Source organism: Mustela nivalis (assembly GCF_964662115.1).
Source record: "Mustela nivalis genome assembly, chromosome: 5".
Classification (NCBI taxonomy): Eukaryota; Metazoa; Chordata; class Mammalia; order Carnivora; family Mustelidae; genus Mustela; species Mustela nivalis.
In genome coordinates this window covers 111,060,657-111,086,295 of record NC_139024.1, presented here as the reverse complement: position 1 = coordinate 111,086,295, position 25,639 = coordinate 111,060,657, and the positions used below count along the sequence as shown (strand labels likewise).

At 38.3% G+C, this 25,639-nt stretch overlaps 2 protein-coding genes and 1 long non-coding RNA gene across 10 annotated transcripts in view; 1 reads left to right on the top strand and 2 right to left on the bottom strand.

Annotated features, from left to right (window-relative positions):
* The window catches only part of SDHAF4 (succinate dehydrogenase complex assembly factor 4), a 29,762-nt gene extending 17,514 nt beyond the window's left edge, over positions 1-12,248 (bottom strand). Inside the window, exon 1 of the mRNA XM_082731318.1 lies at positions 12,056-12,248. Within this exon, the coding sequence (XP_082587444.1) occupies positions 12,056-12,119 (64 nt within the window). The 5' untranslated portion in view covers positions 12,120-12,248. The remainder of the gene's footprint in view (positions 1-12,055) is intronic.
* LOC309865105 lies at positions 12,099-13,650 on the top strand. The gene is made up of 3 exons (XR_014311956.1): positions 12,099-12,220; positions 12,624-12,815; positions 12,907-13,650. It is a non-coding gene; the product is annotated as an uncharacterized lncRNA (long non-coding RNA).
* Positions 13,651-17,775: 4,125 nt separating this feature from the next.
* Positions 17,776-25,639, bottom strand: part of FAM135A (family with sequence similarity 135 member A) — a 128,254-nt gene continuing 120,390 nt past the window's right edge. For all 8 annotated transcript variants that reach the window (XM_082731293.1, XM_082731294.1, XM_082731298.1 and 5 more), the window contains 2 exons: positions 21,555-21,668; positions 17,776-19,188 (listed from right to left, as the gene is read on the bottom strand). In XM_082731293.1, the coding sequence (XP_082587419.1) occupies positions 18,983-19,188; positions 21,555-21,668 (320 nt within the window). In that variant the 3' untranslated portion in view covers positions 17,776-18,982. The remainder of the gene's footprint in view (positions 19,189-21,554; positions 21,669-25,639) is intronic.

Genomic DNA, 25,639 nt, shown 5'->3' with positions numbered 1-25,639 from the left:
AAATAAAAATTAAAAAAAAAAAAAAAAAGAAAACGATCCGAAAAGTAAAGTGAGATAAGAACAAAGAGATAAAAAGGAGATAAGAACAGAGAGAAAATGAAAGTTTTTTTTTTTTTTTTTAAGATTTTATTTATTTATTTGACAGACAGAGATCACAAGTAGGCAGAGAGGCAGGCAGAGAGAGAGGAGGAAGCAGGCTCCCTGCTGAGCAGAGAGCCCGATGCGGGGCTCGATCTCAGGACCCTGAGATCATGACCTGAGCCGAAGGCAGAGGCCTTAACCCTCTGAGCCACCCAGGCGCCCCGAGAAAATGAAAGTTTTATTATTGATTATATAAAACCATAATAACTGTGATGTCATGTTATCAATACCACAATACCATCCCAACATATACATGAGAACACACACATATACACACCTAAAAGGCTGAACAAAGATAATAATTCAAAGCATTTTTACACTTTGCACTGTTTAGGAGAAGGTGTTCACTTCAGATTTCCTTAAGCATGCATTTAGATTTCATGGGTAACCAATAAAAGGTAATGTATATCTTCCAAACCAGCAGAGAAAAAAAAAAATGGAAGAAAATATTTAATTTAAACCAAGTATGACAAACAGAAGGTGTAAAAATATGTTAGAAATAAAGCCAATTATATCAATAATTATGACTTACAAATGATCTGAACTCTCCAGTTAAATAGGTATAGACTGTCAGATTCCAAAAAACAAAATAAAACAAAATCCAGCCAACATGTTGTTCATGTAAGAAGCTCCATTAATTACCATGCATGTTTCTTAAAAGAAAATAAAAAAACAACAAACACACATAAAAGCAAAAGATCAATGTTAGGAACTGAAGATTTGAGTCCCCTTCACCACCCTCATTTATATACTGAAATTCTAACCCCTAATGTGGTGATATTAGAAGGTGGGGCTCCTTTGAAGTAATTAGGTGATGAGGGTGGAGCCCAAATGAACAAGATTAGTGCCCCTTGAAGAAGAAATATGAGAGCCTTCTGTGGCTTTCTGCTCTCTGGCACATGAGGAGACAACGAGAGGACAGCCATCTGTCCTCTCACCAGAAGCAGGCTCTCACCAGAGACCAGATGTGTGGCACCTTGATCTCAGGCTTCCCAGCCTCCAGAACTGTTTGGTGTTAAAGCACCCAGTCAATGGTAATTTGCTATTATAGTCCAAACCAAGCCATGAGGTGCACCGTTTCCATATTTTTAGTTTTGTTTTAAAGAGAGACACACAGAAAATGGAAAGAAAATAACCAGAGAGAAGAAAATGATAACATAAGTAAAAGACTTACAAGTGAGAGAATAAACAAAAGCCAAGAGTTGGTTCCCTTAAAAGATTAAAACTGGGGGCGCCTGGGTGGCTCAGTGGATTAAGCCGCTGCCTTCGGCTCAGGTCATGATCTCAGTGTCCTGGGATCGAGCCCCGCATCGGGCTCTTTGCTCAGCGGGGAGCCTGCTTCTCTCTCTCTCTCTCTGCCTGACTCTCCGCCTACTTGTGATTTCTCTCTCTGTCAAATAAATAATAAATAAAATCTTTAAAAAAAAAAAGATTAAAACTGCTGTGAAGTCTTTGATTAGGCTAATAAGAAAAAAACAAAAGAAGGCGAAATAAAGAATATGAAGAGAAGAGAAGATGGCGGAGAAGTAGCAAGCTGAGACTGCTTCAGCTAGCCGGAGATCAGCTAGATAGCTTATCTAAAGATTGCAAACACCTGAAAATCCATCGGCAGACCGAAGAGAAGAAGAACAGCAATTCTGGAAACAGAAAAACAACCGCTTTCTGAAAGGTAGGACCGGCGGAGAAGTGAATCCAAAGCGACGGGAAGATAGACCCCGGGGGGAGGGGCCAGCTCCCGGCAAGCGGCGGAGCAACGGCGCACAAAATCAGGACTTTTAAAAGTCTGTTTCGCTGAGGGACATCGCTCCAGAGGCTAAACCGGGGCGAAGCCCACGCGGGGTCAGCGTGGCCTCAGGTCCCGCAGGGTCACAGAAAGGATCGGGGGTGTCTGAGTGTCGCAGAGCTTGCGGGTATTGGAACGGAAAGCCGGCTACAGAAACAGAGCCGACAGTAAGCTCACAGCTAGGTGTTACCTTGAACCGATCGCAGGCTCGGTGAGCTCGGAGCGCGGCCGGAGGTCAGGCAGACGGGAATAACTGGGCGCTGTTCTCTGAGGGCGCACTGAGGAGTGGGGCCCTGGGCTCTCGGCTCCTCCGGGCCGGAGACCAGGAGGCCGCCATTTGTGTTCCCGTCCTCCGGAACTCTACGGAAAGCGCTCAGGGAACAAAAGCTCCTGAAAGCAAACCCGAGCGGATTACTCACCCCGGCCCCGGGTAAGGGAGGTGTAATTCCGCCTGGGGCAAAGACACTTGAGAATCACTACAATAGGCCCCTCCCCCAGAAGATCAACAAGAAATCCAGCCAAGACCAAGTTCACCTACCAAGGAGTGCGGTTTCAATACCAAGAAGAGCAGCAGAATTCCAGAGGAGGAGAAAGCCAAGCACGGAACTCATGGCTTTTTTCCTGTGATTTTTTTTTTAGTCTTGCAGTTAATTTAATTTTTTCTTTTCCATTTTTTTTTTTTTCTTCTCGCCTTCGGGTAAAAATTTTTTTTTTTTAACTGTTACCTTTTTCTTTTTTAACGATTTTTTACTAGTTTATCTAATATATATATTTTTTCTTTTTTACATTTTTCTCAGGTGTTTTTTTTTTTTTTTAATTTTTTTTTTCTTTTCTTTTTTTTTTCTTTTTTTCTTTTTGAACCTCTTTTTATCCCCTTTCTCCCCACTCACGATTTTGGATCTCTTCTAATTTAGTTAAAGCATATTTTTCTGGGGTTGTTGCCACCCTTTTAGTATTTTACCTGCCCCTTCATTTACTCTTATCTGGCCAAAATGACAAGACGTAAAAATTCAACACAAAAAAAAGAACAAGAGGCAGTACCGAAGGCTAGGGACCTAATCAATACAGACATCGGTAATATGTCAGATCTAGAGTTCAGAATGACAATTCTCAAGGTTCTAGCCGGGCTCGAAAAAGGCATGGAAGATATTAGAGAAACCCTCTCGAGAGATATAAAAGCCCTTTCTGGAGAAATAAAAGAACTAAAATCTAACCAAGTTGAAATCAAAAAAGCTATTAATGAGGTGCAATCAAAAATGGAGGCTCTAACTGCTAGGATAAATGAGGCAGAAGAAAGAATTAGTGATATAGAAGACCAAATGACAGAGAATAAAGAAGCTGAGCAAAAGAGGGACAAACAGCTACTGGACCACGAGGGGAGAATTCGAGAATTAAGTGACACCATAAGACGAAACAACATTAGAATAATTGGGATTCCAGAAGAAGAAGAAAGAGAGAGGGGAGCAGAAGGTATACTGGAGAGAATTATTGGGGAGAATTTCCCCCATATGGCAAAGGGAACGAGCATCAAAATTCAGGAGGTTCAGAGAACGCCCCTCAAAATCAATAAGAGTAGGCCCACACCCCGTCACCTAATAGTAAAATTTACAAGTCTCAGTGACAAAGAGAAAATCCTGAAAGCAGCCCGGGAAAAGAAGTCTGTAACATACAATGGTAAAAATATTAGATTGGCAGCTGACTTATCCACAGAGACCTGGCAGGCCAGAAAGAGCTGGCATAATATTTTTAGAGCACTAAACGAGAAAAACATGCAGCCCAGAATACTATATCCAGCTAGGCTATCATTGAAAATAGAAGGAGAGATTAAAAGCTTCCAGGACAAACAACAACTGAAAGAATTTGCAAATACCAAACCAGCTCTACAGGAAATATTGAAAGGGGTCCTCTAAGCAAAGAGAGAGCCTACAAGTGGTAGATAAGAAAGGAACAGAGACCATATACAATAACAGTCACCTTACAGGCAATACAATGGCACTAAATTCATATCTCTCAATAGTTACCCTGAATGTGAATGGGCTAAATGCCCCTGTCAAAAGACACAGGGTATCAGAATGGATAAAAAAACAAAACCCATCTATATGTTGCCTCCAAGAAACTCATTTTAAGCCCGAAGACACCTCCAGATTTAAAGTGAGGGGGTGGAAAAGAATTTACCATGCTAATGGACATCAGAAGAAAGCAGGAGTGGCAATCCTTATATCAGATCAATTAGATTTTAAGCCAAAGACTATAATAAGAGATGAGGAAGGACACTATATCATACTCAACGGGTCTGTCCAACAAGAAGATTTAACAATTTTAAATATCTATGCCCCCAACGTGGGAGCAGCCAACTATATAAACCAATTAATAACAAAATCAAAGAAACACATCAACAACAATACAATAATAGTAGGGGACTTTAACACTCCCCTCACTGAAATGGACAGGTCATCCAAGCAAAAGATCAGCAAGGAAATAAAGGCCTTAAACGACACACTGGACCAGATGGACATCACAGATATATTCAGAACATTTCATCCCAAAGCAACAGAATACACATTCTTCTCTAGTGCACATGGAACATTCTCCAGAATAGATCACATCCTCGGTCCTACATCAGGACTCAACCGGTATCAAAAGATTGGGATTATTCCCTGCATATTTTCAGACCACAATGCTCTAAAGCTAGAACTCAACCACAAAAGGAAGTTTGGAAAGAACCCAAATGCATGGAGACTAAACAGTATCCTTCTAAAGAATGAATGGGTCAACCGGGAAATTAAAGAAGAATTGAAAAAAATTATGGAAACAAATGATAATGAAAATACAACGGTTCAAAATCTGTGGGACACAATAAAGGCAGTCCTGAGAGGAAAATATATAGCGGTACAAGCCTTTCTCAAGAAACAAGAAAGGTCTCAGGTACACAACCTAACCCTACACCTAAAGGAGCTGGAGAAAGAACAAGAAAGAAACCCTAAGCCCAGCAGGAGAAGAGAAATCATAAAGATCAGAGCAGAAATCAATGAAATAGAAACCAAAAAAACAATAGAAAAAATCAACGAAACTAGGAGCTGGTTCTTTGAAAGAATTAATAAAATTGATAAACCCCTGGCCCGACTTATCAAAAAGAAAAGAGAAAGGACCCAAATAAAAAAAATCATGAATGAAAGAGGAGAGATCACAACTAACACCAAAGAAATACAAACTATTATAAGAACATACTATGAGCAACTCTACGGCAATAAATTTGACAATCTGGAAGAAATGGATGCATTCCTAGAAACATATAAACTACCACAACTGAACCAGGAAGAAATAGAAAGCCTGAACAGACCCATAACCAGTAAGGAGATTGAAACAGTCATTAAAAATCTCCAAACAAACAAAAGCCCAGGGCCAGATGGCTTCCCGGGGGAATTCTACCAAACATTTAAAGAAGAACTAATTCCTATTCTCCTGAAACTGTTCCAAAAAATAGAAATGGAAGGAAAACTTCCAAACTCATTTTATGAGGCCAGCATCACCTTGATCCCAAAACCAGACAAGGATCCCACCAAAAAAGAGAGCTATAGACCGATATCCTTGATGAACACAGATGCGAAAATACTCAACAAAATACTAGCCAATAGGATTCAACAGTACATTAAAAAGATTATTCACCACGACCAAGTGGGATTTATTCCAGGGCTGCAAGGTTGGTTCAACATCCGCAAATCAGTCAATGTGATACAACACATCAATAAAAGAAAGAACAAGAACCATATGATACTTTCAATAGATGCTGAAAAAGCATTTGACAAAGTACAGCATCCCTTCCTGATCAAAACTCTTCAAAGTGTAGGGATAGAGGGCACATACCTCAATATCATCAAAGCCATCTATGAAAAACCCACCGCAAATATCATTCTCAATGGAGAAAAACTGAAAGCTTTTCCACTAAGGTCAGGAACACGGCAAGGATGTCCATTATCACCACTGCTATTCAACATAGTACTAGAGGTCCTACCCTCAGCAATCAGACAACAAAAGGAAATTAAAGGCATCCAAATCGGCAAAGAAGAAGTCAAATTATCACTCTTCGCAGATGATATGATACTATATGTGGAAAACCCAAAAGACTCCACTCCAAAACTGCTAGAACTTATACAGGAATTCAGTAAAGTGTCAGGATATAAAATCAATGCACAGAAATCAGTTGCATTTCTCTACACCAACAGCAAGACAGAAGAAAGAGATATTAAGGAGTCAATCCCATTTACAATTGCATCCAAAACCATAAGATACCTAGGAATAAACCTAACCAAAGAGACACAGAATCTATACTCAGAAAACTATAAAGTACTCATGAAAGAAATTGAGGAAGACACAAAGAAATGGAAAAATGTTCCATGCTCCTGGATTGGAAGAATAAATATTGTGAAAATGTCTATGCTACCTAAAGCAATCTACACATTTAATGCAATTCCTATCAAAGTACCATCCATCTTTTTCAAAGAAATGGAACAAATAATGCTAAAATTTATATGGAACCAGAAAAGACCTCGAATAGCCAAAGGGATATTGAAAAAGAAAGCCAACATTGGTGGCATCACAATTCCGGACTTCAAGCTCTATTACAAAGCTGTCATCATCAAGACAGCATGGTACTGGCACAAAAACAGACACATAGATCAATGGAACAGAATAGAGAGCCCAGAAATAGACCCTCAAATCTATGGTCAACTCATCTTCGACAAAGCAGGAAAGAATGTCCAATGGAAAAAAGACAGCCTCTTCAATAAATGGTGCTGGGAAAATTGGACAGCCACATGTAGAAAAATGAAATTGGACCATTTCCTTACACCACACACAAAAATACACTCAAAATGGATGAAGGACCTCAATGTGCGAAAGGAATCCATCAAAATCCTTGAGGAGAACACAGGCAGCAACCTCTTCGACCTCTGCCGCAGCAACATCTTCCTAGGAACAACGCAAAAGGCAAGGGAAGCAAGGGAAAAAATGAACTATTGGGATTTCATCAAGATCAAAAGCTTTTGCACAGCAAAGGAAACAGTTAACAAAATCAAAAGACAACTGACAGAATGGGAGAAGATATTTGCAAACGACATATCAGATAAAGGACTAGTGTCCAGAATCTATAAAGAACTTAGCAAACTCAACACCCAAAGAACAAATAATCCAATCAAGAAATGGGCAGAGGACATGAACAGACATTTCTGCAAAGAAGACATCCAGATGGCCAACAGACACATGAAAAAGTGCTCCATATCACTCGGCATCAGGGAAATACAAATCAAAACCACAATGAGATATCACCTCACACCAGTCAGAATGGCTAAAATCAACAAGTCAGGAAATGACAGATGCTGGCGAGGATGTGGAGAAAGGGGAACCCTCCTACACTGTTGGTGGGAATGCAAGCTGGTGCAGCCACTCTGGAAAACAGCATGGAGGTTCCTCAGAATGTTGAAAATAGAACTGCCCTATGACCCAGCAATTGCACTATTGGGTATTTACCCTAAAGATACAAACGTCGTGATCCAAAGGGGCACATGCACCCGAATGTTTATAGCAGCAATGTCCACAATAGCCAAACTATGGAAAGAACCTAGATGTCCATCCACAGATGAATGGATCAAGAAGATGTGGTATATATACACAATGGAATACTATGCAGCCATCAAAAGAAATGAAATCTTGCCATTTGCGACAACATGGATGGAACTAGAGCGTATCATGCTTAGCGAAATAAGTCAAGCAGAGAAAGACAACTATCATATGATCTCCCTGATATGAGGAAGTGGTGATGCAACATGGAGGCTTAAGTGGGTAGGAGAAGAATAAATGAAACAAGATGGGATTGGGAGGGAGACAAACCATAAGTGACTCTTAATCTCACAAAACAAACTGAGGGTTGCTGGGGGGAGGGGGTTTGGGAGAAGGGGGTGGGATTATGGACATTGGGGAGGGTATGTGCTTTTGTGAGTGCTGTGAAGTGTGTAAACCTGGTGATTCACAGACCTGTACCCCTGGGGATAAAAATATATGTTTATAAAAAATAAAAAGTTAAAAAAAAAAAAAAAAAGAATATGAAGAGAAGAGACTACATAATTATATATGAGAGCAAACATTTTTCAAAAAAGGGAACTTTATGCTTATGCCTATATAATGAAAGCGTAAAAAATGAACACTTTCCTAGAAAAACTTAAGTTATCAAAGCTGACTGAATGCAATAACCATTAAAGAAATTAAACCAGTAATTTAAAATATTCCATCAGTGCTTATAGTTTTATACTTGAGTTATACCAAACCCTCTAAGAATGAGTAATTTTTTTAAACAAAACATAACAAGGAAGAGAAAAGGGCGGTAAGACTCTTGAATTCACTGTATGAGGCTAGAATAACTTAAGCTTCAAAACCAGAAAACGAAACTGCAAAAGAGGAAAATTACAGGCCAATTTCTTCTTCTTCTTCTTGCTCTTGTTCTTTTTTTTTTTTTTTTTTTTTAAGATTTTATTTATTTTTTTGACAGAGCACAGAGAGACAGAGGGGAGCAGCAGGCACAGGGAAAAGCAGGCTCCCTGATGATCAGGGAGCCTGATGTGAGGTTCGATCCCAGGACCCTGGTGATCCCAGGGTCTGAGCCAGAGGCAGATGCTTAACTGACTGAACCACCCAGGTGCCCCAATAGGCCAATTTCTAAACAAAATATTAGCATACCAAATCCAACATCATATTAAAAATATAATCATCATGATCAATTACAGTATCTTCTAGGAATGCTAGAGTATTTAGCATTAGAAAAATCTACAATTCACCAACTCACCAGATTTAAAGGAGAAAAATGATATAATCACCCCAAGAAGAGGAAGAAAAATGAATTCAGTAAATTTCAAGATTTATTCAGTCTTAAAAACCAAACAAATACATAAAAAACAATAAAAACCCTTTGGACACCGCATAGGGCTTCATTAACTTGATAAAGGCACATCTACAGCTAATATGACATTTGAAATATGAATGCATTCCCTTTACAATTACAAACAAGATATCATCACTTCTAGATAACATGTTATTAGAAATCTGAACAAGACAGAAAAGCAAGAGAAAAGAAAAAGATATGTTAGAAAGTGAGAAACTAGATTTTTAATACTTGCCCTTAATATAACTGCCTACATAGCAAATACCCTCCCCACCTAGCTATGATAAATTATTTAAATTAATAACCTAATTTAGCTGGGTTATACGATACAAAAGCAACAAATAAGTAAATTATGTTTCTATCCATAAGCAGCAATCACAAAATGACAATTCAAAAAAATATTGAGCAGTGTTAGTCAAATCACAGGGTGCCTGGGTGGCTCAGTGGGTTAAGCCGCTGCCTTCGGCTCAGGTCATGATCTCAGGGTCCTGGGATTGAGTCCTGCATCGGCCTCTCTGCTCAGCAGGGAGCCTGCTTCCTCCTCTCTCTCTCTCTCTGCCTGCCTCTCTGCTTACTTGTAATCTCTGTCTGTCAAATAAAATAAATAAAATCTTTAAAAATTAAAAAAAAAGAAATTGATATGGAAAGCAGATACCTAAGAATTGCCAAGGCACTTCTGAAAAACAAAATGGGAAGATTTGCCCTATTACATAATCAAAATTTATTACAAAGTTGGAACCCCTGGGTGGCTCAGTCAGTTAAGTGTCTGCCTTCAGCTCAGGTCAGGATCCCAGGACCCTGGGATCAAGTCCAGCACTGGGCTCCTTGCTTGGGGGAGAGCCTGCTTCTCCCTCCTCGTGCAGCTCTCCCTGCTTGTGCTTGCTCTCTCTCTGACAAATAAAATCTTTAGGAAAAAAAAGATTTATTTCAAAGGTATGGTTATTAAGACAGGTGATTTCAGCACAGGAATAGACAAATAGATCTATGGAACTGAAAATGGAGCCAAGAAATAAATCCATGCCTATATGTTTATGAGAACTTGATTGAAGAGAGTTGGCATTATATGAGGGAAGAAAAGGCCCAATATAGGGACCTGGGACAACAGATTACTGACATGGAAAATAACTGAAACTGATTCCCTGCCTCACATCATACACAAAAATCAGTCCTGACAGAATAAAGGCTTATATATAAAAAGCAAAACTACAGACCTTTGCAAAGAAAATACAGAGTAGCTGACTTTAGGGTAGGAAAGGCTTTTTTAGACAAGATCACAAAGCACTGACAATAAACAAAAGGATCAAGACATGATTACAATTATGATTATGTGTTCCTCAAAAGACACCTTTCTTAAAAAAAAAAAGACACCTTTCTTCTGAAGCTGTGTGATTATACATGCAGCTCTGTTATTTTATTCTGCTATTATATATGATTTAAAAAAAAAACAACAAACCCATGATGGTGTAACAAAAACAGCCCCCAAACTGGGCTATTTGCTACTTACACAACTCAAAAAGGTTTAGTATTGAGTATTAGGAAAGTACAGAATATTAGTAAAGAATATTAGTAAAGAATATAAATAAGAAAGACAAATAATCCATTAAGAAAATGAGGAAATTTCACCCCAAAAAAGCTAATAAATATTTGAAAAGATGCTCAACTTCTTTAATTAGAGAAGTTAAAAGAGTTAAGTAATTTAGCTAGGATAGTGGATATAAAATCCCGAAGCAAAAATACCATTTCAGCACCCTATTCAGACAAAAATGAAGTTTTCTGATAATTAGCAAATGTTGACAAGTATGTGGAACAACAAGAACTGATGTTTCTGCTGGTAGGTACGTAATTGCCAGTAGGAATGGAAATGCCTTTACTACTTGGCATCGTATTATAAAATGGAAAAGGCCTATACCATATGTTCCAGGAATTCCACTCCTTGCATTAGAGCATCCATAACAAGAATGTGTAGAGGCAACCCTGGTGTTTCCAGAATTACCCAAATGTCCACTGGGAAGAAGAATGGAAAAACTGTATGATACATTCTCGCAACTGCATGATTAACTACAACCTCACATCAATATAGATGCATCTCAAAATATAGTGTCAGTTGAAAAATGCAAGCAAAATAAATACAAATGGTAAGAAGTCATTTCTATGAAGACCAAAACCATATAAAGTAACAACTCCAATGGGAAGAAGCACACAGGAGCTCTTGGTAAGAGAAATATTCTGTTTCTTAAATTGGAAAATGAGTTCATAAATGTAAGTTCTGCTTTATAACTTAAACGTGTTATATACATTTTTGGTATCAAACACTTCATTCTTGTTAACAAGTGAGAAGGGACGGTGAATGAACACACAACAACATTTACAGTCACTACTTTGGAGTTTGGATAAAGTGGGACTTTCACTTTATTATTAACTCCTGGACCATTTATAATGTTTACAATTTACAAGTAATACGTTTGCGGAGAAATGATTACAAAAAACAAACTGTATAGAAATCTGGGGCCCATTACTAGGAGAGGCAGTAGTTTTGTTTCCAACTTACACAATTTCTCCAGGATGTCCTCAATTAGAACTAAGTTTAGCATACTCTGTGGGTTACGTTTAAAATACTGAGAAAGCTTTCCAACAAAAATGGGTTTAAAACGGTTCGTTTTTACTGAAAACATGCATACTTGCTTTGTATTAACAATTCTTGACTTTATCTCATTTTTATTATACTAATCTGCTACTCTGGCCCACCTCTGCACTTTTCCAATTTTTTAATACTGCAAACTGCCACAAATCCTTTTTGATGTAAATTAAATAAGTAAATGATGGGTCTCGTTCCCCAAGGGCCGTCTTTTCCATTTCATTTCACGAGCACCGAAGAGCAGTGCGCGCTGAGGGCTCCCGAGTAAACAGCCCCGAAGGTGTTGCTGCCCTTCCTGACCAGTGACCGGAAGGAAGCGGGTGCCCAGGCTGGAAGGGCTTGGGTGCCGTGATCTAGCCCTAGTCCCACCCCTGAGATCCGGCATGGAGAAGGGACCTGACCAGGACCAAGACGTGGGTGGCCGAGCCGAAAAAGAGCAGCTCTGTAGCCCCCTGCGCCTTCAGAAGCCCGGGACACACGCGACTTCCCTGAGGGAGGACTCTCTCGCGGCACCGGGGCCTCGTGACCCCGCCCGCGACTTCGGCCCCGGGGCCGGGCGTCTTACTTGCCGCTCTCCACGCGGTGGCCGGAACGCAGCCGAGCAACCGAACCAGCCTCGAAACAGACATGGTGCCAAATCCCGCAGCGTCCCCGTGGGTCCAGCAAGGAGGCGGGGAGCCAGCGGAGCCGACCGAAGTCCACCCCGCAGGAGGGGCGGAGCTCTCGGAAGGTGCGGCCTGCTTGTGATTGGGCGGGGCCTGCTTGTGATTGGGCGGGGCCTGCTTGTGATTGGGCGTGGCCTGCGTTTGGACGCGTGGGCCCTGCGTGAGGCCGGGCCGGGGCGGGGCTTCCCCGAGCTCACCCTCGGAATCAGCGTCCGAGTCCGGCGCTGTCTGTAGGAAAGGTTCGTGGAGAGCGTCCGCTTTCTCGCGACTCAAACCACCCTGACCTCTCTGTGTTGACTAAAACCCCAAATCAGGGCTGAGGTTGGACGAGGGAATATAATTCGGTGTATTCCTCTTAATCTGAGGCAGAGGTCTCTTGAAAGATCTCTTTTATAGTACACAAAGGTGAAGCACCTTTTACTCTTTTGCACCTTCCTTTTACTGTTCTTTTATTTCTTAAATATCTAGTCGTTCAGCGAACTCCTAATTCGTCAGTTCTGACTCACTGACCAGATGACCTGAAAGATGACAGTGTGGAGTGAAGAGCAGAGCAAGAAAAGGCTTGCCATCTGGTCCAGGCTGCCGTGGGAGGAGCTCTGCCAGTTGGCCCATAAATTCCAACAGTTCCAATGACACTTGGAGCATATGTGGCAGATCAAGGTGCTTTATGTAACTTGTGGAAATCCTTACGGAATCACAGTGCAGAGCCCTAGATTTTTATTTTTACTTTTTTTTTTTTTTAAGTTTTCAGTAAAGTTCTTGGCTAGTTGTTGGGCCTGGTTATGTCTGAGAAGGTGACATCAGGTAGCTATGCAATCTGAGTTTCTCATCATAAACTGGGAGTTACCCGATCCTCCTAGAGAAGGAGTCCCCTTTACTAAAAGTATTAGATACTGGGCGCCTGGGTGTTTTAGTCGTTAATTGTCTGCCCTCAGGTCAGGTCATGATCCCAGGGTCCTGGGATGGAGCCCCATTCCCTGCTCCACGGGAAGCCTGCTTCTCCCTGTCCCACTCCCCCTGCTTGTGTTCCCTCTATTGCTGTGTCTGTCAAATAAATAAAATCTTAAAAAAAATAAAAGTATTATATACAGGGCCAGAACCAAAACCCAAGCAATTTCCATTAGCAGTTAGCTCCCACAAACATTTTTGACCCTTAGTTCATATCTAAAGTTTAATGATGAGTTCCTTGTGACCAGTTGACTGAGGAAAAACATTCAAAGCCAGATTATGAATGGCTCTGCTAAATATACTAACTCAGCTATCAAGGGACTGCCTTGGCATTTAGAGTCCCATTTAACAGAGGCCCTCAAGGAACAGCAGAGAGAGAGAGATCTCAGAGGCTAAAACTTTATCCTTTATACTTTGTCTGGAAAGGGATATGGCTTGAGATAAAGATCTACATGATTTCATCGGCACTGGTTTAGTGAAGTTTTGATCAAGGACTGGGACTGTAAAGGTTTTAAATAGTTCTTTGGAATAGGACCTCTCAAAATCACCCCCAAACATAAGAATATTTGGATCTCATTACTTAAGAAAAAAAGGAAAGGCTCCCATTTCAGAAGGGCTCTTTTTTTTGGTATTTTATTTTTTTTAATAAACTTTTTAATTAACATATATGGTGTTATTTGCCCCAGTGGTACAGATCTGTGAATCCTCAGGCTCACACACCTCACAGCACTCATCATATCACATACCCTTCCCAATGTCCATAATCCAACCACCCTCTCCCTACCCTCTCTACCCCCGGCAGCCCTCAGTTTGTTTTGTGAGATTAATTAAGAGTCTCTTATGGTTTGTCTCCCTACTGATCCCACCGTGTTTCATTTTTTTCAGAAGGGCTCTTAATCAGAATAAGATTTTGATGTTACTTACCTATTTTGTTCCATAACGTATTAAACCAAAATTTTGTCTTAAAATAGTAAACACTTTATCTCAGTTTTTGTGGGTCAGAAGTGGGGAAGCCAGTGTGCCTCAGGCTTTAGATCTTGAGGGAGGTTGCAGTCAAGCTCTTAGCTGGGGTTCCAGTCTGATATAGAGGCACAACTAAGGCTGAGGGGAATCTGCTTCCAAGCTTACTGGTACGATTATTGGCAGGTTTTAATTCTTTGTGGGTTTTTGGGCTGGAGGCCTTTTTCAGTTCTTGCTATGTGGGCTTCTTCAAAGGTCATCTCACAATATGGCAGCTGGTTTTCCACAGAATGAATGAGAGAACAAGACTGCTAAAGTGGAAGCCATAGTGTTTTTGTAATCTCATTTCAAGTTTTGATGTATTCTATCATTAGAAATGATGTATTTTCTCTTTTGATGTATTCTATTAAAAGTGAGTCAGTATATCCAACACATTCTCAAAAGGGTGGGGATTATACAAAGGGTGAATACCAGCAGATGCAGACCACTGAAGATCATTTTAGAGGCTGCCTACCACAGTGACCCACTCCGTAGACATCAGTCAGCCTCATTTTCCCACCACGGCTGGGACCCACTATCAGGTAGCCACGGTGGAATAGAGATACATAAATTTTTAACATAGTCTTTTTCCCTGCCAAGACTAATTGGCTAGCATCGCTACTTGCAGTGAACAACCTGTCCTCTGATATAGGACTACACAGCCTGGGTGGCAGGTTTGATTACAACGGAATCCTACTATAATGAAGGAAGTAGCAACTTGTTGTAGAGGGACAATTATACTGTGTTTGGATTGGTTTCCTTGACTTATGCTTCTTTTATACATTTTTTCTGTGGACTTACTGAATACCTTATAGTATGTACATCTTATATAGCATCCCACACAACATTGCTTCTCACCAAAGAACTCACTTTACTGTGAAAAATGTAGAGTATTGATGCCTGTGGCATTAACAAGCCTTATCATATATCCCACGAGCCCAGAAGCAAGTAGTTAACCCTACCGAAACTTTTTACTTTTGGAACAAGGTGAGAAAATACACTTTGGGATGCTGTCCTGAAGGATTTGGCATATGCTTCCAGTGACTTAATCGTATTTTTGGTGATTAGCTCTTCTACAGACAGAATAACAGGATCCAAAGAGTACTAGAAGGACTAGTATCTTGTAACATCGGATACCCTTCCATATATTTTGCTTTCTATTGTGGGGAGGGACAATCTGCCAAGGGTCCTGCATTCCTGTAGATTATTGCTCAAGGCTTATCCATCTCCTGAAACTGAGCACTTTCTGTAGTTAGTCATATAGGCATTTAAATACAGCATTACTACCATTTAACTGCTATTTCCCTTGAGGAAAAGAGACTGGCCTGTTTGCTGCTTGCTCAAAAAATGCGTGGTCCCTGGCCCTGGACTTTTCTCCCGTGATGCAACCCATTGTGTATACAGGTGTCATCTGGCAATCACTGTGGGAATTGGGGCTCCAGGAGCAAGTGCAAATATGCTGATGTTCTGGTTATTTTTCCATAATCATGTCTTTTATACCCGGGAGTCTCCTGTCAGCATTCATTTAACTATAGCAAGCAAGCCTACAAGTAGGATAAAATCTTAGACCCTTCACTGCTCTTGCCATCAATCTCCATGATTCCAGATTCTGTTGGTACACCATATTTTTTTTTTTTTTTGTAGTCAGAGTAGGGTATAAGGGGGATACAATGTTTTCTCTGCATTAGAGTTTGGGATTGTAATCTGGTCATTTTAGTTCATTCCTCTAGGTAAGGAGTTAGAAAAAATAGTTATGGCACTAGTTGGGGTGATTGGCCCTAATGACCATGGAAGAAAAGGGAGGAGGGAGAGGAGTCTGATTAGAGCTTGGGAAATCTTCTCTCCTGGAATACCTCCTCATAATACCATGCTGAATTATAAAAATTAAGCAAACATCTGCAACCATATATAGGCAAGACCACTCAAGCCTCAAATTCTTGGATCAAGCATTAGATAAAGAAATTTCATCCACCAAGTTACTAGTTGAACACAAGGGAAACGGAGTAAGTGGCAATGGTGAGAAGTCATAACCATCTGGCCTCATGGCCAGTGGCAGAATGGAGGACTGTATTTAGCATAATTTTTTACAAATTTAAATCAGAGGCCTTTGGGACAGACTAAGCATGCTGCTGCCCATATACCCTCTCCTGGTTATTGTTTCAGTTCATCTGTAATAGGGCCCCGGAATTTGTATTTTTAACAAGCAATTCAGGTGATTCTCAGCAAGGAAGTTGGCAAAGCCCTGCTCTAGTTATATTTTCTTCCTCATTGGTATATACATATGCTTATATATTTAATAATATTCCTTTTCTTTCATATTTTATACTATTATTATATATAGGGGTAGTTGTGGTTAGGTGGCAGTATTGTCTATGGGTTACATACTATTGAGACAAGATCATTACACAATTAGAGAAGGAATGACCACCACATGGAGATTGTGGACTTGAGAGTAGATGAGGGATAATAGTATTATGTCAGTATAATGTAAATGTGTAAATATGGTAGAAGTGGTATAGGTAGATGTTGGAAAGAGACGGGACTACAGTGGATCTCTGATGTTTCTATATTTGGTGTTCAGTCATCAAAACCATTTCATGTGTTTGGTGGATCTGGTGAGAGAAATGGTCCTATCTTCTACTGTGGAGGCTGTAAAGGTCAGCCATACTTGCTCTCTTTGATGCCTGACAGCCTCAGTGCTGGCACAAGAATAATCTTTGTCAGCTGGACATTCCCATCAGACTTTGAATATGGAGTGTTTGGAATCTAATTTTCAGAGGCACCACTAACAGTAGACATATACACAAGCTTCCAGTTCTTCTTGAGGTCAGAACTTGGCTATGATTTTGGTCATTTAGCTTCCCTTGGCTTCTGTCTGTTTTCCAAAGTCCATTCTCCAGCATTTCCAGCAATTCTGTGAACTACCTAATTTTCTTCCATTAAACTATTTTTCTGCTTAACTTAATCATAATTGTTTTGTTGTTGTTTTTAAGAAGAATTCATATGGGTATATACTTTAATGAGAGTCTCTAAAAGTCAATTATACTTTCATATTGTTTCAGACAATCACATCCCCTTTTCCTCAGAACCCCAATCCGAATTTGAAGGTGAATAACGTATGATAGTTTCCCTGGCAAATAAAAGTGAAATCTGGTAGATTTTAAACCATGATCATTGATGTGCTTCTAAAAACTGTCAAAATAACCAACAACCAATCAACCAACTATGATTATAAGCACAATTTACCCTCAAATACAATTACATGATTATGAGTATGAATGAATCCTCTGATAAACCTGGAAGATTATTCAAACTTAGAATAAGCATATTTCAAACTCAGGGTCAAGGTATGTGAAGATGAAAAATGTGTGTGGCAAAAATATGTGGTGGTTAATGCATATATTTACATTTTCCAGTTATAATGCACTTGGTATATTATTGCTTAGTCAATTCATTAGATTTTCAAATACTTTTACAAAGTAAAGAATTATGGAGAGCCAATGAAATACCTTTTAACTACTTAATATATGCAAAAGACATAAATTATAAAAATACAAAGGCTGTAAGTTATATAATCATGCTGGTCTTACAATTAATTAACACAGTCTATCCAATTATAAATAAAAATACACCCCAGCATTCTGAAAATAAGCAAGTGTTTTAGCTGTTCCTCTAGATAGTCATTTGTTCATTTATTAACATCAGAGGCAATAACACAATGTTAAAAATAAAACATGCATCAATTATACAACACATCCTTACAAAAACCTCTGTCCATCACAACTCGCAAATGCAAACAGACCTACCCACCCTTAGTGCATTATTATTTTCACAAGTAAAACAGGAAAGGAAAATAGTGAATTTAATGCTATTCAGCACCTTTAGTAAAGTCAAAAGACTTAACATCTCCATATATCAAAAACATTTGCATCTCTATCACCAAACATGTAAATATTTTGTTCCATTTTTAACATGAATTATTTTATTTACATTACTTTTTAGTTCAACAAATTTTAACAATATTTAAAAATTATCTAAATTCATAAAAGTATTTCATAAATTTCAACACTCAATTATTATGTACATACGAGAAAAATACATGAAAAGAGTTGAAGAAATGTAGTCAGAAAGTTCAAGCAACACTACTAAATGTAGCAAAATTCCAACTAAATCAAAGCAGAGGGCAAACATTCAAAAACTTCTGGATGCTGCTAACATGAACATGAAAAAGTTCCAGTAATAAAAGTCAATATGAGAAATAATGTTGAAATCACCATAGAAAATATATTTTAATATGCATGACATATGTTAATAGCAACAGTAATAATGACTTTTATAGAAAACTTTTATAACGTTGTCATATATGAACTACCTGGTTTGACAGGGCTAGAGTTGATTTCAAAAAATATACTTTAGCAGCCATAATTTTATTTCCAGTTAAAACATAGTAAAATGTTAAAAGTAAAATTTATAATTAACTAAATAATACCCCAATACTAGAAAATTAAAAATCCCATGCTATTCTTGCAATACATGGCCTCTAATATAATGTGTCTGATGTAAGGATTGTGGAAAGCCAATAATAAACAATCAGATATACAGATGGGCTTAAAGTTTCACTGAAATACTTATGTAGCAAAATATATGAAAAAGTAATAGAAAAGTAAAAAGATAAAATTAAAAAAATATTGCACAGCCACATTACCTAGAAAGTAAAGTTGATGTTTAAAAAGCTCTAAACATGGATGATATAAATTATCTTCCATATAAAAAGGTATAAATATATCTTAGAACTTAACCGCATCTACAGTTTAATATAATACATTGTTTCAATCATTGTTGAATGAGGTAATTATCAAGTCTCTAACAGTGTTTTTATCCTATTGGAAATATTTAAGGGCAGCAACCAGAAAGAATTTCTCTAAAAATATTTCTGAATCAAGAACAGCTATATGTGCAGCTCTCCCAATGAGTGAATCAGCTGTATTGGGCAATGCATTGATGACATTATATCGAACCAAATTACAGTCCTTGCTTTGCAGAACTGGGCGAAGCAAGTTGTGGATCATTTCTGAATAGATCTGGCCTATGGAACAAAGAGAAAATAGGAAAATTAGTTCAACATGAGTAACTGAAAAAAAAAATCTATGCCAACTTCCATATAACTAATGAAATTTAGTTATGTTATTCCTATTTAAAGCAGAAGAATGCCTTTTAAAAGGTTTTCTTTTTCTTGGACTACCATTTTTGAGACTGTTTTATAAAAAATATAAATAACCACATTATTTGGCCAAGTTAAAATATCAAATTTATTGTAAATTCTTATTAATTTGATACTTTTAATCAAAGCAATCGATATAACAGAGCAAATAGTTTTATTCAATATTAAGTCACTTATGACTTGTTAAATCATGATGAAAATAAGGTAGCCATGCTAAGACATTCTGCCTTTTACACAGTATGGAGAATGTTCAGTGATACTCTAACAGTATTGTATGGTGACAGATGGTGACTACACTTGTGATGAGTATAGTGTAATGTATAGAAAAGCTGAACCACTATCTTGTACACCTGAAAATAAGGTAACAATATGTCAACGATATTTAAAAAAAAAGACATTTTGCCTTTTATAACTTTTAAAACTTGAACCTATAGCAAGTACTTTAAGAACGTTTATGTGGCGTTCAACAGTATTCCACATATTTCTGCATTATTCTGAGAAAAAACAGCAACTTCCTACAGTCAGAAGAACAATGTGAGTTTGACTCAAAGATCAAACAAGATCTTTTTTTCGGTCTAAGGGTTTATTTAATGTTGACTCTGCTTGTAATTCCAAAATTGTGCTTCTCTTTCCCTTTTTTTGGCTAATTCTTACAATGAATTTATTGAGGTCATTCACAGTATAAAAGATAAAGTTTAGATATACATAACGTACAAACTGTCTTATAAGGGGCAAAATAGTTTTTAATGCTTATGCATTGCTAATATTATCATAGATGAGCACTAACACATATCCATGAACCCGTGAGTTTTAGGGAGGAAAGTATCAAATATCTGAGGAGAGGCAGGGTTTATTCCTGTGGAATCATGAGAAAGGAAAAGTGGAAGAACATTCAGAGAAAGGAGAGAGAGGCATTTAAGAGAGACATTAACATCACATAGATTCATAGAAAACTTTTTACTCCCACCTCCTTCTTTTAATTTTCACTGTTATTCAAGCTGGATTTCTGGTTCCATGCTGTTTGAAAAATATTTTTTACATAGGAAGAAGTCCAAACCTGTCTTTATTAGATTTCCCCTGTCTCCCACTGGCACAGAATCTCTGTTAAAACAAAGCACATTTCTCTAGTTTCTGTGACCCATCTGAAGGTTAAATCTCCTCTGAATTTTTCTCTAAGTCCCTTGCTAGAACAGAAGTTAAGGGGGAAAAAGGTTATTCTAATGTCATAAAATACTAAGAAAAGATAATTATCAAATGACTAGACTATCTACTATGTGCCAGGCAACATACTAGACGATGTCAATACAAATGTGTATAAGAGAGATTCCCTGTCTAAAGAAGCTGTTCACTGTTAAAATGTGGAAAGAAGCAAAGGATTAAGAGTTTGTTTAAAAACCAGCCTCATTCCAAAAAAGGAACTGAACAAGTACAGGAAGGTAGGACACCCAAGTTCTTGCTCTACGCCTGTAATTAATTAATCACCAGTGACTTTAGATCAGCCACTTAGCATCTCTGGGCCTCAATTATAAAATAAGCAAATAGAACTCAAGTCTCCTTCTGGCTTTAAATAGCTGTGATTTAAATTTCTTTTGTTAATTCAAAAAGAGCAAGAGAATAAATATATAAAATCTTTATTACTTTATTAAAGTGGGGTAAGTCTTTGCTGCCATCTTTGACTAAAGCAAGATAGAGCAGAACATGCAGCCTGATCACTACCATAATTACCAATCCCAATAATCCAGAAGAAATCAAATTACAGATTACTTTTGAGGCAGCAAAATGGACAGCATTTATAATTAGGAAAAAGACTCTTTAATGGGAATGACTGTTTCACTGGCAAAATCATCTCATATGGCAGGAGAAAAGGAAGGAAGAAAAAGAGAGGAAGGATAGCTGTTAATATTGGTGGGTGGAAAACAGAGTAAAAAGAAAGATATGAAAAAGAAGAGAGAAAGTGACTACAAGAAAAACTTGAGAAAAAGCTCATGTGTAGTTAGAACTGTTTGATATATATTTTTTGAATATAGAGAGAATTTTATTGAGAAACAGATAACTCCATATCAAACAATGATTCGAAGTCATAAGCAGGCATTTCAAAGAATTAAAAAAAGAGGTCAACAAACATGAAAAAAGTTTTAACTTCATTTGTAACTGGTAAAATAAAAATACAACCACAATGGGATGCACTGTCAGAGAAATGGAGATGAAATACTTTTAATTCACTTAGTTACCTGACTGTTTGTCCTTCAAAGCCGTTTTACACATTTCAATGCGGGCAGAATGGTAAGGAACATAGCGATCCTGTAGAGATCCCACTAGCACAACATTTTTGAAATAATGAAGCCCTATGAAAAAAAATAATGAATTACAATGCAACCAGATTTAAAATAACTTAATTAGTATATTAAGTTACTGGAAATTTTTATTTCTGCAGTAGTACTAAGTTTTTGGCTTTTTAAAGAAGATTTTATTTACTTATGGGGCACCTGGTGGGCTCAGTCTGATAAGCATCTTACTTTGGCTCAGGTCATGATCTCAGAGTCCTGGGATGGAGCTGCGCCTCCTGACTTCCTGTTCTGCAAGGAATCTGCCTCTCCCTCTCCGTCTGTCCCTCCCCCAGTTCATGCTCTCTCCCTCTCGAATAAATAAATAATATTTTTATTTATCCGAGAGGGAGAGAGAGAGAGAGGCTGTGCACACACAGGGGAAGGGGAAGGGGAAGAGGGAGAGGGAGCAGCAGACTCCATGAGGGTGGGGGCTGTGAAGGGGCTTGATCTGACAACCTGGGCAGAAACCAAGAGTCCCATGGTCCACTGACTGAACCACCCAGGCGCCATAAACTTATGGCTTTTTACATCTGATGAATTCTTTCTTCAAATTTTTATATACTCTTAAAAAAAAACCCTCCTATGTAGTTTGTGTGCTGGTATAAGAAATGTATGCTTGGCAAGGATTGTGATGTAAAGGTGTGGGGGCATGAGTGAGATTAGATATGTGGGCTAAAGTTCTATAGGAAGTATTTTATAACTTTCTTACTTTCTAAAGGATATTCCTTAATATATAGTTTTGCCCAAAGAAACAAAACAATACTTATTCATAAAAACAAACAAAACACCCTACCTGAAATCATTTGAAGCTGACTTTTTAAATTTTCATTTGACCCTTGCCTAGCTATTATTATTTTCTTTTTATTTAAGTATGATGTCAAGAGCATATACACTTATGACTTTTCAATAATAATAATAATGGGTTTTGTGATCCATCTACAGACTTTAGTCAGGTCCCTCTATTTTTATATTTTGGTAAAGTAGGTGAATTTAGGGCTTGTGATACTTTGAATTAATTCACTTAAGTACTGAAACCCGGTTCTTGACTACTTTAATACCAGTAATGTTCTAATTTCACTTTGTAGCTCTGATAATAAGTAAATAACTAATATATAAAAAATAAGAAATTCATGTGGTTATTAAATATGATACAAACCAATAATCATAATATATTAGAATCGGTGTGTTTAGTTTAGGGCATATAATTTTGTTCTGAATATTCCAGAGTAAAATTTTGATACTTTTTGCCTTTCAAAATTCAAATTCTATCTTAGAGACAGGCCAATTGTGGAGACTACTGTGGATCCAGAATATAGGAAGTCTTTGTAGATGCCCATTTCTCTCTTGGAACTTAGGATCCTAATAATGAGAGATCCTAGATCCACATTCAGGCAGGTGAGGCTGTTTATACCCTCTATGTCACAAATAAGGCTATTCTCCTTTTTTCTTAATGAGAAGGTAACACTTTGTGGCAATACAGATATATAAAATTCTAGGGATACGAGTGGAATAATCAAATGCCTATAATATACAATTATGCAAACATATTTAAAAAATTTTAGAAACATATTAAGAAAAATTGATTTTTGCCCTTCAATCTCACATTTCATGTTGACAATGAATTCTACTTTTGGCATCATTTGACACCAATGTAACATTAGTTACTCTGGGAATCATCTATGTGTCCTGGAGCAGAGGTCTTACTGGTACCTACTTATCTTCAGGGGTAAAGACTTTCCATACTTGAAACTAATACGACACTATATGTTAATTATACTACAATTAAAAAAAAGCCCGTTAGATGGTGAGGATGGGCATGTATAGCTTTTAAGGGAATTGAATTCTAGATCCCAACTTCTGTATGAGTGCTTTCCTAAAAATGACTTGTCCTCCCACTTTATCAGAGAAAGGTATTTTTCCAATCTCTTTCAGATGTTATTATGGTGTATGGCTTCAGGTATAAAATTCTCTGGGAGAATAAAGCAAAATATGAATGAAATCTAAAATTTCTGACAAAAAGTTTAACCTAACTATTGACAATAAGAACCAGCTTTGTCAATTAGATTTTACGGCATGTATTTTCTATGAATTAAATGGCCTAAATCTGTAACCTCAAATGAATGAGTTGTTTTATGTTTTTATGAAAATATAATTATAGCAAATATGTACTACCTGAAAGGTCAGAAAATGTATCCTTTGCCATTCTTTCAAATTATAGAAAATAGGGGATGCCTGGTTGGCTCAGTTGGTTGGACGACTGCCTTCGGCTCAGGTCATGATCCCGGAGTCCCGGGATCAAGTCCCACATCAGGCTCCTAGCTCCGTGGGGAGTCTGCTTCTTCCTCTGACCTTCTCCTCTCTCATGCTCTCTCTCACTGTCTCTCTCTCAAATAAATAAATAAAATCTTTAAAAAAAATTATAGAAAATATTTTTAGGTGTCACCCTAAAATTTTACAAGGGGTACATACCTTCTCAAAATTCTTTTAAGGGGTAAACAAGTTAACAATGTGAAAGCCACTGTCCTACAGTACATCATCTTTTCTTCTGCCCAAGTTGTTCTAGGTGCTTTTTTTTTGGTAAGATTTTATTTATTTATTTGAGAGAGAGAGATAGAGAGAGAACAGGAGCAGGAGGAGGAGCAGAAGAAGAAGGAGAAGCAGACAACCTGCTGAGTGGGGAGCCCAACCCTGGGCTCCACCCCAGGATCCCAAGATCAACCGACTGGGCCATGCAGGTGCCCTGGTACTGTGCTTTTTTTTTTTTTTTTTTTTTAAAGATTTTATTTATTTATTTGACGGAGATCACAAGTAGGCAGAGAGGCAGGCAGAGAGAGAGAGGAGGAAGCAGGAAGCAGGCTCTCTGCTGAGCAGAGAGCCCGATGCGAGACTTGATCCCAGGACCCTGAGATCATGACCTGAGCCAAAGGCAGTGGCTTAACCCACTGAGCCACCCAGGTGCCCCAGTCCTGTGCTTTTTGAATTTAAGTATGATACTGTTCACTGAAATTTTATCCCAAGCTGCAAGAAACCAGCTTATGTAACAGCACAGTTGGCTTTTTCATTTATCTTTCAGATGTATATTTGTGTTCTCCATAAAGGGCTGTCATACTGTACAACTCCATTCATATTACAGTCGACACGAATAACACTCCTTGGAGCTGTGCAGTGCACACGCTGTGGCAGCCTTGCTAGGCAACATTTTTGTACTTTCCTAAATGACTATTTTTCCTCAAATGGCCAGCATCTTCTATCCCCCCTTTACTGACCTTATGACCTTGCTTCCTATTTCACTGACAATATAGAAGAATCAGAAAAGAACTTCCACATACTCCCACCTTAACCAAACCAACCTACCATACTATAGCTTCATGTTCTGCCTTTGTTCTTCTATGGATGAGCTGTCCATGTTCTCACCCTAGGCCAGCCCTTTTCACTAGAATGCTGGGGGCCATTCCCTCCTGCCTAGTTAAGGACATGACTCTAGGAGTCCCATCCTTCTCTTGTATCATCAATTTTCTCATTGTATGGGCCATTCTTATTAATACGCAAAATACTGTAATATCTCTTATTTAAAAAAAAAATCAATGAACCTGTTCTTGGACTTTATACTCCTTTGCAATGACCACCCCATTTCTTGGCACTGCTTTATTTCTATAGTATATATTGTAAGAATAATAGGCATTACATTAAAAAGTTATATTAAATATATTTTTCAAAATAATAGCTCCTTGCAGAAATTCTGACATGCTTCTACAAGGAAATGACACTTGGGTTGAGAATCAGTGCTTCAAGCTGAGCTCCATGAGGGAAGTGTCTGTGTCTCTGCAGGTTCAGGCAGCTTGGTGGAACGGAAATAGGCAAATTCAATAAAGATTAGATGAGGGGATTTCTTTCTTTCTTCTTTTTTTTTTGAAGATTTTATTTATTTGACAGACAGAGATCACAAGTAGGCAGAGAGGCAGGCAGGGGATGGGGGGTGGGGGGGTGGG